This window comes from Xiphophorus maculatus, chromosome 18 (assembly GCF_002775205.1).
Source record: "Xiphophorus maculatus strain JP 163 A chromosome 18, X_maculatus-5.0-male, whole genome shotgun sequence".
Lineage (NCBI taxonomy): Eukaryota > Metazoa > Chordata > Actinopteri > Cyprinodontiformes > Poeciliidae > Xiphophorus > Xiphophorus maculatus.
The window spans coordinates 17,529,720-17,544,313 of NC_036460.1; the positions used below are offsets into that span (position 1 = coordinate 17,529,720).

A 14,594-nucleotide genomic window follows, 5' to 3' on the forward strand; every position below is an offset into this window, starting at 1 on the left:
CACCAACCCACTGTTTCTGGCTGAGGAAATCATCATCACATGCTTCTACTGCACTGTTTTACTTTCATAATATGTCACTGCAGCATGAACTTTTTTAAATTTTCCATAAATTTTACAAGGTTTCTGTGAGTAGTGTACCTCCTGCTCTTGTACTTTAAACTTAGGGAGCAACTAAAGTGTCTCCCTCGATAATAAAAAACAAACTCACGTTATTGTAGTTTCTGATTATGACCAGCAGAGGACAGCATTCAGTCACGCAAACCAACCAACCCTGTTGTTTGTTGTAAATTGGTGACTCAGAGCAAAGGTTGAAATTACTTGGCACTTCTGTCATGCTACAAAAACTCACATTTTATGACAGTGACCAGCTTACAAAAAATGTATCCGAGGTGGCTTTCGCATATCTTTTTTTTCTCTATTTTTCTTTTATTGTCAAATGTGCTATAAATGATATTTTTGTGGTGTGAGCAAATGTTTAAGCCAAAGGTCAGAAACGTTTTCACAGTAAAAATGCAACCTCCCAACTATATGACACTCTGTGTCATAGTACTTAATGTTTATTACCTTGGTAAACAAAATCTGATGGCTGGGTAGTATTTTTTTTTAACTCATAATCAGCCTGCTGTTTTGTCCGGGCTGAAGCTGGAGTTAATGAGTGTCTATACATGTCTCCGACAGTGTGGGCGGATCCTGCTGGGGCTGCAGCCAGTGGCTGGAAACTCTGGGAGGAGTCAGTGACCGTTGCCAGAGAAAATATCCAAATAACAGCAAGACTAGTCCTCATGCTGCTGAGAGCTTTCAGGGCACCGTCAGTGTTGGCCTGCTGGTTCCTGTGAGGTTTCTGTGAATAATAGCCTTCGTAACTCTGAGTCCCGTGTTTGTGCTCCAGCGTGCAGATCAGTAGCCCATATTTAAGAATGCAAACAGGACACCTCCACACCGTAACATACCAAGAATCAGATTCATGTAAACTGCTGAAGTCAAAATGATCACAAATGATAACAGACATGAAAATGTTTTTTAAAAAATGTTTTATTGAGTTAAAGTACAGCAGAGAATAAGAAATGTAATTCACAGATGTACCTAGCCACATTTAATGTATTTTTATTAAGCATGTGAATTTGTGTTTGAAAGCCTCAAAACATGAAAATCAGTCCAGGTTATATGAGGTGCAAGCATGGGAAAAAATTATAAAAACTAATTGATATATGAATAATATAAAGCCATTTAACAAAATCTCAATTGAAATGTTTAACAGAATTGTTGTCATTATTTAAAAGCCCACTTTATTGAGGCAGATACTGACCACACATTTTCATCTCCTGTGCTATACAGTCTTTAAAAAGTAATCACACCTCTTCAACCTTTCCCCTTTTTACATCACCACAAACCTCAGTAGTTTTAATGTTATTTTATAAGATGGACCAACTTAAAGTTGTGCATATGTGTGAAGTAGAAATATGAATAGACACTTTTTTGTTTTTGTAAATCATTCAGCTGTATTCAGGCTGCTTTAACAATTGTTTTTACATGTGATTTGATTTATCAAATCTAGTGATAAATCTAGTGTTACAACTCCAGTACTTGAGTTTGACACCTGTCTGCCCTGTAACTTTTAGATGTGTCTCTGCTGCTCCACACCTGAATAGACTAATTAGGTCATTAGTAAGGCTCTGGAGAATTTATCTACACAAGGAGGAGGTAATTAAGCCATTTCATTCCAGTGTTTTGTACCTGTGGCACATCTAAAAACTGCAGGACACCGGCCCTTGAGGACTGGAGTTTGAGACCCCTTAACTCAAAACCAAGTTAAAACTGAAACTAAGAGTAAGACTTAAGACTGAGGCTTGTTAATATCACTCAGTCAGTGTAAAAAAAAAAAAAGAAAAAAAAGAAAAAAAAAAGCCATCATTGAAAAGAAAAATCCAAAACACAATTTTCTGCCATATTTATTTTGAAATATGAATTTGTATATTTAAAGTTGATCACATTTAAACTTTACATTTCATTCCTTGACCGCACATCGTGTTTTGGCTTGCGTAAGCTCTTATTTTGAAATGTGGAAAAACAGGAAGTGGTATCCTGTCGTAAATCCTGGCGCTCTCGCTGCGGCTGCTGTCATTGACTGGAAGGCAGAAAGTGCTCCAGTGAAAACGGGACGGGGAGTCCTCCACAGCAGCATGGACGGCTGCCCGCCATAGTTCCTGCTGCTCGGGTTGTACTTCCCACAGCCTCGACCGTTAGTCGGCGGAGAGTTTTGTCTTATTTTTCCTGGTTTTCAACCCGTGTGAGCGTGTTTTTCATGTTGCAACCCGCAATGGATCGAGTGAAAAGCTCCATGCAGCAAGTCCCCAACGCTATCCCCAAAGTGATCCGTCGGACTGGAGGGGCCAACAGCCTGGAGCTGGAGAGGGAAAACTTTGAGAGAGGGCAGGTAGGAAGAAACTCAGAGACGGGAATCTGCTGTGGGGCTGGATGAACGAGTGGGAAGCATGGATGGATGGAGGAGGAGGTCCCATCTGGGAGCCGCTTTATTTGTGCTGTTTCTGGGAGGAGGATTAATAATAGCAGTCATGTCGCGCTGTCTGTTGTCAGCTCAGTTAATGAAAAAAGGTGAAAAAAGAAATTACTCCCAATCATGTTCAGTCATTTTACCCCACTGTCTGTGTTTGAATCCTCATTGTTTTTCGTGTGTGTGTGTGTGAAAGCAGACACAAATGGATGCACTGTACAACAAAAGAGCTGTTGAAATGTGGGTCAATGGCCTTTTGAATTCAGATAACGGTGCGTTGGAGCTTATCTGGTGTGTTTGTTGGGGAACAGGAAGGAGCTGGAGCACCATGAAGCTGGATCATGTACGTCAATTATGGAAGAAGCACTGATGTTCGTGCTACACTGAGAACAGAGCATCTGTACCGCTTAAAGCGAATCAGATAGCCATACTCCATTTGATCTTATGAAATCTACTTTGCATGACCTGCTCTCCCAGTTAGCAGTAGATGCTGTGAAACCATTCAGAGTCAGACCTGCTGGTGCGTTTTGAATGTTATGCCTGCTGCGTAACTCAATTTCTACCAGAGAGCAGAAGATCCTGGTTCTGAAGCAGCAAAGTAGCCCAGGGCCATCACAGAACCATCACCCTGCTAGGCAGTCGGTTTAACGTTATTGTTTTGAAATAACCAGATCTAACAAGATGCATGCATCCTACACTGCTACACTGCTGTCTCATCAGTCCACATAATATTTACCATGAAAAACTCCAATGGAGGCAATTTTTACCCGTCTTTGTCATTGTTGAATGATGAACTCTGATCTTAAACTGTGGCAAGTGAGACCTGCTGTGATTTAGACACTTTTTGGTTTCTCCTATGACCTCTGGGTGAATCATTGATGCACTCTTGGGAGTAATTTTGGTAAGACTTGCTTCTGAGAAGATTGACTGCTGTTCCATGTAAGGGTGGGTGATTTGGACTCAAAACGGTCTCTATTATGAAAATATAATACAATTCATGACACTGCAATCTTTGGTGACAAAAGATTGTTAGACTGTATGAATCAATACAATCGGAGCACAACAAACTATTCTTGAAGTAATATTTTATCAGATAGACTACTTGACTATCTACTTGAGTATGCCAGTTACATGAAGCAAAGTTCTTATACCACTTTGCAACACAGAATATTTTACTTTCAGCTTATTTTCAAATTGATTTATATTTATACTCTTTGTTTTTTGGTTTGCAAACACCCTTGTTAGTGTTTACCATTATTACAATAAATGGCTGTCCTTGTGGTTTGCTCAAGACTCAAAAGCCTTAGAAGTTTCCAACTCTTTCCAGACTGATGGATGTCACTGACCTCATTACTCATCTGATCTCTTCAGATCAAAGTTTTTACCTTTTGTAAAAAGTTTTAGCCTACTTTATGCTGTCAGACATGGTCTGTTTAAGTGATTTCTTGACATATATCAGTATTTCTAAAAAATAAAAGAGGTGAGTAGCAAAAATATATCCATGATTCAACAAGGATGACAATTACTTTTTCAGAGCCCTCTGTCTGCATAAGGCCTCCCTTCCTCTCTTCAGACCAGGCACATTAGTTGGGGAGAAAGTAGGTCAGATGAATCCATGTAGCCAAACTGCAACAACAGTGCTGCAACATGCTTCTCCTACCCAGTCCTGTTACCGCTTCCTGAATGTGCTTCAGCAGGTTTTTATTTTGGCAACTGCAGATCTGTGATTGCAGTCAATTTACAACGTCAGCCCTCTCCTAACGCTCCGTCTCTCGTCCCTGCACTTGAGGGGATGGAAGCTGCTCGGATTAGAGGAGAGGAGAGGGAACAGGGTTGGCTTTAAGTGTCCAGAGTCAAGCTTGTGTCAGTAGGTCACTTGCCAAGCTCCTGAGATCACACCATGTGGACGTGTGATGAGCTCATCAGCTTTTATGTTGCAGGTTAGAAAGACCAATGGCAAGACAACCTAAACAAATCTCCTGTTACTTGGTAATTTCTCACAATTTATTAGCTTTTATTTATTTATTATTTGACTAATAAGCTCAGTTTTCTCTTCTCAGTCGTTAAAAATTAAAATGTGTTTTCTCTTGTGTTTCCCGTTGAGAGGCAATTTTTTCCTTATTCTTTCTTGTGGTTAATGTCTAACTGAGGGCCTGCAGCGGTGCTAGGAGGTGGAGGAATCAATGGATCCGCGTCTACTCCACCGTGGATCAGTGAGAGATAATCTCATGTGATCTGTTGTGCTCCAAAGCTGCCTAAATCTGCTGGGTCGCTGGCTTTCACCTCCAATGTACAGTGCCTTTCACCGGGATCCATATCCTTCAACTGTTAGACATATTTTCACATTACAACCTAAATTCTAATGTATTGCGATTTTATGTTTTAGAGCAATAGGAAGGATAATTTTAAAATGGAGTACAAATTTTTATTCAATCTTCTATTTTACACCCAAAAATGAAATCAGTCGAGCCGATTGTCTTCGGAAGTCACCCAATCCCAACATAAATCCATATGTTCTGTGAGGTTTGCTTGAAAATTAGTGAACAAACAACATCATCACGACCAAGAAACACAGCAAACGGGTCAGGGATGAGGTTGTGGAGAGATTTAAAGCAAAGATAAGTTATAAATGAATATACCAAGTTTGAACATGTCACAGAGCACTGCTCAGTAGATGAACTGCAAAGAAAAACAAACACATGGTATAACTACAAACCTGAAAAACTACTGCGTCCACCTGTCCTCCATCTGGGATTTCTCCCATTGAGCTGGATTTTTCCAGTTGGGTTTTAACAGATGAGCCAATCAGAAAACAGAAGGGGGAGTTGTGAACTATGACGTTGATTTAGAATTGCAGTGTGGCTACAAAGAAATGTAGTTTGGCAATGGCAGCAGAGTAAGTGAATGAAGCCATTCAGTCCGTGTTGGCCACACTTGCAAATATTGAGCAATTAAAATTGTAGCAAGATGAATGTTTAAGACAGTTTATTTGCTGACCAAGATGTCATGGCATTACTCCCCACAGGGTCGTTTACAGGGAACGCAACTATCAGCAAACTTCAAACACCGTGTTCCAAATTATTATGCAAGTGATATTTTCTTAAATGGTCAATTCAAATGATGGTCAGTATAATTTTCAAGTCATGAACTATTACATTATACACAATAACTGGAGTTACAGTTAATAACTGACACACAATACCATCTATAAATTTAATAGCACAACAAACATTTTTATCTTTATGACACTTAAATCCAATTTGCATAATAATTTGAACACTGTGTAGAGCCGGTGCATCACCACCATCACGGCCAAATGTTAGCAATTTTGTAAAATCAGATCCAGTCGTTTAAAACTTTAAGTCCACCTCTCTAGCAAGTAATCGCTTCTCAATAACGGAGCAAAGCGTAGAACCAGGGGCTGTTTTTTTTTTACCAGGCTAGTTTACAGCTAAACTGACTCCCAGGCCAGTAATAACTCAGAGAAGCGTATGCTAACTCTGATGAAGACCATACTTGTGAAAGAGAGAATTTAAAGGCTATGCCTCCTTTTTTCTTCCACTTAAGTTATTTTCTTCTTCTTAATGTTGTCATTGCCATGTAGCAAAAATGTGAAGCGGGTGTGAATCCTTTTATGGAGAACTATGAGAAAATTGCCAAATTTTGTAGTGGAGTTTCCTATCCTCACTTGTTTTATAAAGGAATATTATGACTTTGTATCTGTTTTTCTACTCATGTTTTAGTCTATTAAGAGAAAAAAAGACAGTAAGTCAATCACTGATTGTCCTTAAATCTTTTGCAGCATAAAACATCCATTCTGGGAACTACACGCCTATCTCTCAGGAGAGTTGGGTAAACAACCGTGGGGTGTTTGAAATCCGCTTTGTCATAGAGTCCACGCTGGGTTATAAAAAGCTTAAACCAGGAAAGCCAGATAGCACTCACTTGCTTTTAATGATAGGTTTAGCCCTGTAATATCAGCTGCCTCTCTAATTTAAGAGTTTAGAAGATATTTAATGTTAATGTCACTGCATGTTTTGGTTTTTGCTTCAGATTTTATTCTCTTTGAGAAGCACAAATAACAAGCTAGTATTGTACACCGCTGGTTTTTATTTTACAGCCTTTATCTCTCTGCTCCAGAATGTGAGGGTTGCCAGCTCCCAGACTGGCTGGGTAGGCGGTAATCTCTGGAATGATATGGACCATAATTAGTGCTTCTGGGAAAACTTCTGGGGCACCATTTGGGCTACGGAGTGTGAGCCGCTGAGCGACACCATATTGTATGTTACATAATTAAGGATTTAAATTTAGACAGCCTGACTTTTTCTTCCCATGTTGGCTGGCCATACTGAGGGCACACTGCCTGCTTTAGAATCAAGTGTGTTTGTTTGTGTATGGCTAAGTCTCCCGATCTCATTAAACCGCCAATAATCAGGTTGACTTACAAATGTTTTAAGCCACAAAGAGGAAATTCAGCTAAGTTCTGTTCGGCCATTTAGCAGCTATGTTATCCATGGAAGGAGCATTTCTACAGGATCCAGACACAATCTGCACTCAGACTGCTGTTTTCTTTTTTTTTTTTTTTAATCATCCTGTCCGCTCTACCTCAACCCCCATCTAAGTCTCTCATTGTCTCGAATCCTCTCTGCCGCCTCCTCCACATCCTGCAATTCACAACGCCGGGAGGCTATGGAGGAATTTCCGCATACACGAGGTGCGGGCTCGGTTAAACGTGTGGGGACCTGAAAAGCGAGGCCTCCAAAAGCACCGAGGCAGCACAAACAGCAGGTGGTTGGTTTGTTGCCTGCCGGCGCTGGCTGTGTGTGAAATGATAAAGCTGGACATGACTGACGGGTTTGTAAGCGGAACAAAGTGCGCCAATGAATCCCTGGAGGCTCAAACAATGGCTTTGATTAACAAATTATTTTTGGTCTCCTCTGTTGTGTTTTTTACGGCCCCGTAGACCGGAAAAGGAGCAAGACAGTGATGGAGTGTGGTCTCATTGTCTGCAGGTCATAAGTTAGACTGAAACCTTCTTCTTGTGTGTTATGTGGTATGCAAATCGTCTGGCTTCAATTCAAGTGGTCTCGTAGTAAACGGAGAGACTAAATAAATTTGTTTTGCATAGAATCTGCTACATATGTTAGGATTTGTTAAACATGAACTTGTGCATTGCTAAAGTTTAGATTGTTGTCTAGTCTGCAGCACTTAATATTGAAAATGAAAGCTTGTTTACAACTTGTTAAATGATGGCATAGGTCGTCTGAAAACGCCAATTCATGGAGCTGGTTTGACAGAGCATATTTCTTCTCAGTCTTATAAACGTGCCACAAGTTATTATGCTGAGGAATTTTGTTTAATAATGCATCAGTAATAAAGTATCAACTTGGGTATCCTCACACATGTTCATCCACATCATTATATAGGCACCGAGTCCTTTTTACCAATTATTTACACACAGCAAAATCAAACAAAATGGGAGAAAGTTAATTGCTTAAAAATATTTTGTAACCTCAGAACCTTCCAGGCAACAGTCCAACCACATGTCTATCCAGTTTTAATCCACTCGCAACCAGCTACCCAACTCTAACAAACCATTAATTACAACTAACCAGCCATCCAGTTTTAACCCTTCAATTAACTATCTAATTCAAGAAACTAAGTTAGCTCTATATCCAACCAACTATTTATCAGTCTAATTAATTCTAACCAACAAACTACCCAGTTCAAACCCACTAACCAACCATCTAATTATATATATATATATATATATATATATATATATATATATATATATATATATATATATATATATATATAAATATATATATATATATATATATGTATATAAACTATCCATACAATTAACCAACCATCCAATTTCACCAACCATGTAAATCCAAGAAACCAACCAATCATCCATTTCCAACCAACCATTCACATGCCAATCTGATTCTTACTAATCAACCAATTCCATCAGACCAAGCAACCATCCAGGTCCGTAGCTTGCTATTCTGGTGCCTTAGTGCATGTATCTACTGTATATTCAGTGGGAAAATTACAGTTCAAGATGATGACAGATTCCTAGTGGGATTGAAATGAGGAAATGTATCAAGTACAATGAAATAAATGTAACAATGAAGAGTTTAATGCAGAACTGGAAGTCACCATAAACTGTTCTTAGGACATTGATCTCAAACTGCAGTCCTCGAGGGCCAGAATCCTGAAACTTTTACCTGAACCTGAAACGTGCCTTCTCATACACACTTGCATTAAATGGTGAAACTGCCTCACTCGCATGCAGTCGAGCGCTACAGAGCTCTGCTAATGAGCTAATATTGGAGCCAGGTGTGCTGAAGCAAAAAGACAATTAAAAGTTGCAAGAAACCAGCCCTGCAGGAACACAGTTTGAGACCACTGTCTTAAAATAAGACTTGCTGTTTTTACACGCTGTGCTTGTTTGATGAAACCCAATAAAAAAAAAATCAAAAGATTTGATTTTACAAAGGCAACTGACCCACATAATTATGACAGGTATTGTTTTCTTGAGGAAGATTAATGTGGAGGAGATTATTAAAATCAGAAAATCCTCAAAGTCTGCAGATTTTTTTTTTTCATTAAATAACTATTTTTTTAGATTTACTGAGTAACGCTGATGGTCAGAGTGAATCATTCTTGAAGCAGGACTGCAACAGCTGCAACAGTGCAACTGCGAAGTGTAAAAACCAGACTTGAGGCGAGAAAAGAGAGTGTGAGGCGAGTGATGCATGAAGGAAGCGTAAACATCATCCCGCTGTCCCTCATTTGTCTTTTTTCAGCCCCGACTCTTTTCAAATACAACACAGGTCTGTGCTAATTGAGATTGAAGCGTAGAACGGGCCATTGGGAGGTGGAGCATTTTTTCTGGAATCTCACCTATCCAATTCCAGCCCACTAACCAACTGGGTAATTCCAAGAAACCAGCCTATTCCATACCCAGCCAACCAATCAATTCCAAGAATGTAGCCAACCTTCTTTCCTTTCATCCGGTCTCTATCCAGTTCCAACAAACATGTAAATAGTTAAGGTTATATTATGCAGTTTTAGTGTAAAAATCTGTTCTAGTCGCCATGGTGTATGTACAGTATATACAGTGTTTCCCACCAGGCTTTACTTGTGTCCCCACCAGGCTAAGAATTGTTTATTTATTTAAGTCTTTTTAAAATGTTAGCATTCCTGAAGACTTTATAGTTGGTGTTCAGGTGTTAATCCTCCCAAGTTTTATGGGGTAAATCTTGTATATGTATAATATAACTGAACAATGAAATGTGAGAAATGCAAACACTAAAACAAGTTTTTATCTATGTAAATAATTTTTTCCAAAAAAACAATTGAAGTAGTCTACAGTTGAAGACATGTTTGAGGACTAAACAGTGTGAGAGATTGGCCTAAACCTTGCTCCAGGTGGGTGAACTCTTTAAGGAGGAGTGTTTGAGAGTGAGAAGCCAGACTGAGACACAGTGGGACAGCTGCATGTGAGAAATGCACAGCAGTTGGTGAAGGGCCCACGCCGTACCAGGAAGTGCAGAGACTCAGCGGAAAATAGTTGGCATTGTTTTTAGGCGGTCTGCTGAGTGGCCCGAAGTATAATGTGTAGCATTCCCGGCGGCCTAATGAGAAGCATAATGATCATGGTGGCTGGCTTGGCCTCAGCTGGTCAGCTGTTGTTTGATGATTGTGCAGGAGAGGCTGGCAAGGTTTTTAAAAATGGATCCCTGCGACTTGTTTGGCTTTACGCTGCCTCCGTGTGTTCTGTCTGTTATCTCAGACCCAGCGAGGTCGAATGCCAACCCAAAGTTATGTGCATGATAGTTTTTAGACTGATGCAATCAAGCTAGATTTAGTTATGTTCCTGCTTACATCAGGATGTTTCTCTTATCTTTTCCCCATCGGTTTTAAAATGGCAACAAAATGGTAAAGTCCCAAATTGCTTTTGCATTGGATTTCATTAGATTTTGCAGGTGAAGAGATATAATCAATTTTTGTCCGTTTTTTTTTTTTTATTATGATCTTCATTATATACGGGTGTAAATAGTAAACACAACCCCATTCTTTTAAGACTGTGGTTCTGCATATAAAAATGCAGAATTAAAAGAATACACAGAGACAACACAATACAAATGCAAACATGCAATGTTTTAAAACAGTTAACCTACAAAATGAAAGTAAATATTATATATTTTATGTGTTTTATATTTTAGAACTTGCTTTGGTGTAGTTTTAATTATCAATATCAACTTCAGGTGATCCTGATGTCTTTTTCTTTTTTGTAATATGACATAAGAACAGCACTGAAAATCTTTTTTTCGAAACCTTTTTGTAAGAAGTAAAGGCAAAGTAATACTGTATATAAAAGAGAAGTTGCTGTAAAAAATATACAATAAAAAAGAGAGAGAAAGTTAAGAAAGGTTACTCTGTTGGAATATTATCTTCATGCTAATCATTAGCATGACTAGCCTGGCTAGCATTATTTAAACAGCTGTCTTGCTGTAACTGAAGGTTGTAGTTCTGTACCTTGATTTTGAAATTTCCAACGGTTGCCAAGATTTTGAAGTCCAGAATGCTTCGATAAACAGATAAAAGGGAGCAATTTGGCTGCAATATCTTCAACCTTCCTGTTATCTGTTAGAGGTCTTGCTCTATCTCACTTTCGTCTTTCGTCATTTTGGAGACGTGGTTAGGTCACATTGCCTGATGATTGGTAAGACTAAAGAAAGGGGTGGATCTCATTGAAGTGTTCATGTTTCACAGTACACACTTTTTCATTTCACAAATATGCATCACAAAATAACAGCATCATTTAACTCAACTAGGAAATTATAAATGTGCAGACAGACATTTGGCATGCAACACCTTCAAAAAACAAGACTGGTCTTGTTCTTCATTAATGACGGTTTTCCTCAATCCGCCTCTCTACAATGTAACTGCTTGATATTGTTGCATCTTGAAGAGGTGGGTGAGAGTTTTCCGCTCCACAAATCCTCCAGTATGTTGCAGATATGGTTGCCATGTAGATAACGCTAGCAATTGACAGTATTTTATGTAGAACAGTTTTGTGCTCAGATATCAGTCAAGCTCTTTTTGTTTGTCGCTCATAAACCAAGCCTTAAGGTCGTTTTGCATGTACTGCTGCCGAAGATTTAAGTGTGTAGCTTTTTCTACCAATATGCACTGATCTGCAGAAATCTGATGAGTTGGAGCACTGTGCCCCAGTTACTGCATTTTAAAAAACCTTGCAAGTTGATGAATGACCCAGAATTTAGTTGATGATGGTTTTTACTATATCAGAATAAACCGGTCTGTGTCTAAAATTGAAAAATTAAAGATGGCATAGTGCTGATGCAACTCAAAGATAAAATATTCTTAAGGATGTTTCTGTTTTAGAATGATAAGCTTTACTCTGGTTATAGTGAATATTCTGGAGCAGAATTTGTCTTCTTCCCCATCCCCTCCTTTTTTATAAGCTGTGATTCTTTCTGTGTATGTAAAGCTCTTTGATATTCTGGGGTTGTGACAGATGTTAGATAACATCTGTCACAACCTTCAAACTCTGAATAGTACTGCAATTCATGGTCTCAAAATTGAAACCATCTCAGTTTGACCAGATGGGGGCATCACTTACCCAGAATCGCCTTCATAGGGTAAATTAAGCATTAGCCAATTTTTTTTTTTGTTTTCATCTTTTTAAGTTACTTTTTGTCACCACGAGTGGGAAAATTATTTTATCAAAGTGTCAGACGGGTTGCTATGAAGATTATTTACTAAAGTTAGTTATTCCAGAAATATGGTGTATAAATTCCAAGTATGATTTCTATATGGTGCTGATGACAGAAATAATGCTCACTGAACTTATCTTTCTCTAAATAATTATCTGTAAGAAGAACGCTGTCAAAAAAAAAGTGATTGTATTTCCCCGTATGTTTAACCTGTACTGTGTTAATTCAAGCTGTGATTGCTGAGAACAGAGCTGGTCTACACAAACAGAGCGCCCTTACCTTTGACTTCAGGAAGTAAATGGTTAAGAATAGGGCTGCAAAATATTAGCACATTGGACTCTGTAGCATTATTGCTTTCAGTAATCTCTGTGACCTTTGGCAGCTTTGTTACTGTAGACTGTGTCAGATGTGAACATCTGCTGCAGTGAAAGTTTATCTAACTGGCTGGATGTTGTAGTGACAGTGAAGTATTGTAAACAGCAACATTATCAATCGATGCATTGACAGAAGGAATGATTAAAATAAAAGCCAGTTTTTTTGGAAATATTTTTCTTTCTTTTGTGATTTCTTTTTTTTAAGAAAAGAAAGTGAGAAAAAAAATCTATCAAATTTGGATTTGGTATCATAAAATCGGAGACTTTATTTTTAAGTAGCATCGCCCAGCCCTACTTAGAAGTTGACGTTATTGCTGCATGAGATGACATTGGTGCGGGCAGCCTCAGCAAACAGAAACAGCACTGCAAAATAAAAGCTCCCTTGTCAAAATAAAAGCTGCATCTTCAGTTTTGCCTGAAAAATAATAATCTGATGCACGTTTAAGTACAGAAGTCTTGTTGTCCAGCCCAAGACCTCCAGAGCTGGATGGGTTTTGATTAAAATTCAAATGCAATCTGAATCAGCGGTCTTTTTTATTTAGAAGCTAAGATATTGTTTGTATTTTGTGTCTAGATAAACAATCAAAACTATTGTAGTCGATGCATAGTGTGTGAATACAGAGAATGAGGGTTTTTTTTCTGAGGAGGGGAGTGGGATCTTTTTTTTTTATTTTTTTTGTTTGTTTTTTTAGGAAAAGTTTTAATTTTAATTTTTTTAAGTGGAAGATAATCCTACTATTTTTGTGTCTTGAGTTAGATTTGATTATGTAAGATTACTCTGGGTTCATTTCCTGAACTCTTGTCTCCACCCCGTCCTCCCCTTTCCTAGCCGGACACCCTCGGTGGTCCCCGGACCCCATCTTGGGAACCCTGGGGGACTGAGCCATCCCACTCCGCAGGCTCCATGCTACTATTGTCTCACTAGAGAGCGGGCTATTTGCAAAATAAAGGCAGCCTCCTGTCTCTGTGTTGGCCGCTATGAGGGGCGATACCCGGTGAGTCGCTGCCGGGTTTTACTGTGAGGCTGAGCGGCTAGCATCAGCGACACCCCTCCGCCGCTTTCCCCGGCGCACAGCCTCTGCTTCTCGGCGGTCGGATGCTGGAAGTCCTCGCCGATCAGGGAGCGCGTTGGGCTTGCAGTGAGAGGGGAGAAGGGACGCGGAAGAGAAAGGGGTGGGAGGGAGCACAGGATACAGGGACATTTTTTTAAACATACCAAATCAGGACACATGTTGAGCTAACGGGCCGCTCCACCTCCCTCTTCTCCTCCCAAATGCGTTTCTTGCCTCAGTCGCTTTCCCGTTGCTAATTAATCCGGATTTTAAAAAGAGAGGAAAAGGGAAGCCAGCGGTTCTCCTCTTCGGCTTTTAAGATCCTGGCTCACCGCTTGGACGGACTACCATGGATCTGAGCAAAATAGTAAGTTCTCAATGAACAGGCTATATTTAAAGAGAAACAGCCTTGTGATGAAAATGTATGTATGTATGTATGGTTTTTTTTTAGCGTGGTGTCCAAGAAATAAGTCCTGCTCCACACATGTAGGATCAGGGCTGGTTGCATGTAAGAGATGGCTCTCTGCAAGCAGGGACTTGTTGTCTGCTGATGATTTGTAGCTGGTCGTGGGAAGTTTGGGTGTTTGTTGTGTAGGAGAAATGCTTGAGCTGGTCCAGCTTCTTATTACTGGGTGTAGAAGCTTTAAATCTGAACATCTGGATCTTTAAATGTGCAGCTTTAACACAGCAGAAATTAAGATTACTCTTGTGCTGGAAGGAGAAAATGCTTATAAGCTTATTTTAGGTGCAATCTGCTAACTACTGGATCCTTAAAAGTAACTCAAAACACTTTGTATATATAAAAATCTTTTCTTTTTTTTTGGTCCATATTTAGCCAAGCTGAGAGTTCTGGATGATTAAGGCTCACAAAAAAATATTCACATCCCTTTATTATTTATTC

General features: G+C 39.3%; 1 protein-coding gene across 3 annotated transcripts in view; it reads left to right on the plus strand.

Annotated features, from left to right (window-relative positions):
* Positions 1-2,115: 2,115 nt before the first annotated feature.
* Positions 2,116-14,594, plus strand: part of hip1 (huntingtin interacting protein 1) — a 50,306-nt gene continuing 37,827 nt past the window's right edge. Inside the window, exon 1 of one of the 3 annotated variants that reach the window (XM_023351365.1) lies at positions 2,116-2,434. In XM_023351365.1, coding sequence (XP_023207133.1) covers positions 2,303-2,434 — 132 coding nt within the window. In that variant the 5' untranslated portion in view covers positions 2,116-2,302. Of the gene's footprint in view, positions 2,435-13,518; positions 14,061-14,594 lie in introns of those variants that run through there. The other 2 variants (XM_014470359.2, XM_023351366.1) reach the window with 2 other exon arrangements.